Source organism: Aptenodytes forsteri, unplaced genomic scaffold, assembly GCF_000699145.1.
Source record: "Aptenodytes forsteri isolate BGI_AS27 unplaced genomic scaffold, ASM69914v1 Scaffold410, whole genome shotgun sequence".
Taxonomy (NCBI): domain Eukaryota; kingdom Metazoa; phylum Chordata; class Aves; order Sphenisciformes; family Spheniscidae; genus Aptenodytes; species Aptenodytes forsteri.
The window spans coordinates 650,952-653,982 of record NW_008793958.1 but is presented as its reverse complement, the minus strand read 5'-3'; the positions used below and the strand labels follow the sequence as shown (position 1 = coordinate 653,982).

Below are 3,031 nucleotides of genomic sequence, written 5' to 3'. Positions count from 1 at the left end.
CACCGGACCCCCCCGGGCCCCCGTTTGCCTCTCCCGGCGGCAGCGCTGCCGCCAGAGGTTCCGTTTCAGGCCGGGGGCTGGATCGCGGTGTGGGTCCGCAGCGCTGCTTTCGGCTGCTTCCCTGTAGTGAAGTGCTCGGGGGAGAAACACACGGGGCTGGGCGTGTTCGGTGTGGTAGTCGGTACCGGCTCCTGGCCCGAAGGGGTGTGAGGCTTCGGGGTGTGAAACGGGGAACGTAGAGGAAAAGACATTTCTCATCAGCTTAAACACTTCTCACTTGTATATAGTGATGTGCTTGGATAATTAAGGAAAAAAAAAAGAAGTCATTTGTTTTATTGTTTTGGCCTGTTAAGTCTCCTGAATGGGGAGTGCTTTATCTGAAGGTTTGATGCTGTTTTAAATGTTGGAAAATCCTCTTGTGAACCTGTGCTGATGGTGGTGTTTACTCGTTCGGTATTTTTTTGTAACAAGAGTCATGAGTTTTTTTCTTTTTCCCCAAAGAGGAACACTTAGATAATTCCCACAGCTGGCTCTAGCTGATTTAAGTCATACATAGTCTGAACTCATTTGCTTTCAGATCTGGAGATCTTCCTTAGTGTGGAAGTTTTAAAGGCTCTACTGTAAATTTTTTCTAGGTACACACGATAGAATCCTCATACTGCAGTAGCAGCCCTTTCTGGGTTGTTTGTTTGTTTGTTTTTTATGTCTTTTCATCTTTCTTGTGATGTGTATATTGAGCTGTTTATATTTTTAAACTACACGTGAATTACATTCAAAAGACGCAGCCGGAAAGCTTTACTTAACTTGATATAGTGTTGTAAGTGAACAGGATGAAGGAACTGGATTGCAACAAAGGATTTATGTTTTTTTGTTTTAGAAAAAAGTGTTAGCTTTCATCTGGTTCCATGATCCTGTTCTCTACGGCCACGCAAGCACTTCTGTTGCCACGCGGGAAGGCGTGTGGGAGAGCAGCAGATGATCTCCTGGTAGTGGTGGTGTAGGAGAGACAGGCAGCAGGAGTGCCCCTTTGGTGACAGTGATGCTGGCTATGTAAAAGTGCAGTGTTAGCTGGAGTTCAAAAGGTAACAGCCACATTTAGGCAAGGCTGTGCAGCTTTAAAATGACGTTTCTATCTTCTGTTCCAGTGAAGATCAAAGGACTAGTGGTCTTGATCATCTTCTGCTTTCAAGCTCCTCCAGAGCCACTTCCAGCAGAGGACAGCATGTTTCAGTTTGTTCTCCTGCTTTGGTTCTCGATATTTTTTTTGTAGCTGAGCTTTGCTTGAGAAAATTAGTCATGTTTTGTGCTTTACTGGGTCTAGCTGCTGACAACTTATTTGGGGTTGATGTCCCTGTCTTGCTTTCCTTGTTTCTTCCCAGCTGCACAAGGACTGCCTCTGCTTCCCCCAGCTCTTGTTGTTAGCACTTCTGCATTTGGCAAGTGTTTTATCCGAGACCAGATCGGTAGTCTGAATCTGTGTGGCCCTGGGTTGAGCCAGCCGGGTATCTCTGCAGGGTGCTTGCCAGGAGAGGGCTATGCAGAGCCACCCAGACTGACCTTACTTGGACCCAGCAAGGTCTGTTAGTTCATCTTTTACCTTCCCAACAAAGGGTGTTTCTGCAGCTGGGCACCACTGCTTTAAAGCATATGTGTATGAGGGTAAAGTTGAAGCCACTGTGTACGTAGGATCTCTGGATTTCTTTGTTTTTGTTGTAATTAAGGACTCTCCATCTTGATGTGGTTCAAGTGGGTCGCTCTTCCTCTGTAATATCCTTCCAATAATCCCTTTAAGGTTGTGTTTTTATTATTATTTCCATATGATGTTACAAAGCTTTCATGCTGGAAGTAATTTCTTAGTAATGGTTAATAAATTCTCGTAATAACTGATGTAGAAGCTGGAAGCTCAGATGAGGCACCTGTGAATGAAGTGTGAGGGGAAAAAGGGGAGGTAATAGACATTTGTTCTTTCATAAATTCACCGTGTTTCAGGCACAAGGAAGGAATGTCTAACTAGTTCTCAAAGCAAATGAGCTAACATAAGTTTCTGATGGAGATTTACCCTTCTTAGGCAATCTTTTCCAATAGTTTGCTCTTCTTACCATTAAAAATACTTCTCCTAATTTCTAATCTAAATTTATTTGCTATAATTTAAGCATTTAAGAACTCTAACATGCATTTTATACACCTTGTGAACTCTTTATTACACCTCTTCTGCAGGAACATGTCACATGTTTTGGGGGCTTTCTTTTCAGTGTTTTCTACACTTAAGAAATCCCATTCCTTCAGTCTCCTCTCTTCAGTGGTTTTTTTAATTTTTTTTTTTTTATATATATATCTGTGGGCTATTCTCACTGCTTTTCTTGAGGCTTTTTCCACGTGGTTTGCATTTTTCTGGAACACTGGAACTGGACACGGTGCTCCATCTGAGTCCTTAGTGCAATAGGCAGTGTCAAAATTCTTTCATGTGCTTTTCATATGATACCTCCATTTCATACATCTCAGTAGAATGATGAGTCTTTACATATTTTTTATTTTTTGCGGTGATATGTGTGATTTATGTTCAGCATAAACCCCAGATTCTTTAGCACCTTACCACTCAACATATCTCTGGGCAGAACAGTATTTAACCTTGCCTTCCATGTTGTGTTATGCTGCTGATTATTCTTACCTATTTGCTCTGTCAAACTGTATTATTTCGGATGACTTTCGCACTTGCTTCAAGTGACTTTGGATTCTGCGTCTCTCCGTCAAAGTGCTTGTAACTGTCCCAGATTATCCTCTGTTAACTGAAGAAAATGACCTTTCTGTCCTGATGTTTTCCAATGTGTAATTTGTGGACAAGATGTTGTCTGGGAGATCTTCATAGAATCATAGAATAGTTTTGGTTGGAAGGGACCTCTAAAGGTCATCTAGTCCAACCCCTCTGCCGTGGGCAGGGACATCTTCAACTAGATCAGGTTGCTCAGAGCCCCGTCCAACCTGACCTGGAATGTTTCCAGGGATGGGGCATCCACCACCTCTCTGGGCAACC

General features: G+C 42.9%; 1 protein-coding gene across 1 annotated transcript in view; it reads right to left on the bottom strand.

Annotated features, from left to right (window-relative positions):
* The window catches only part of SIX4 (SIX homeobox 4), an 8,597-nt gene extending 8,339 nt beyond the window's left edge, over positions 1 to 258 (bottom strand). The window contains exon 1 of the mRNA XM_019473008.1: positions 4 to 258. Within this exon, the coding sequence (XP_019328553.1) occupies positions 4 to 258 (255 nt within the window). The remainder of the gene's footprint in view (positions 1 to 3) is intronic.
* Between the last annotated feature and the right edge of the window lie 2,773 nt (positions 259 to 3,031).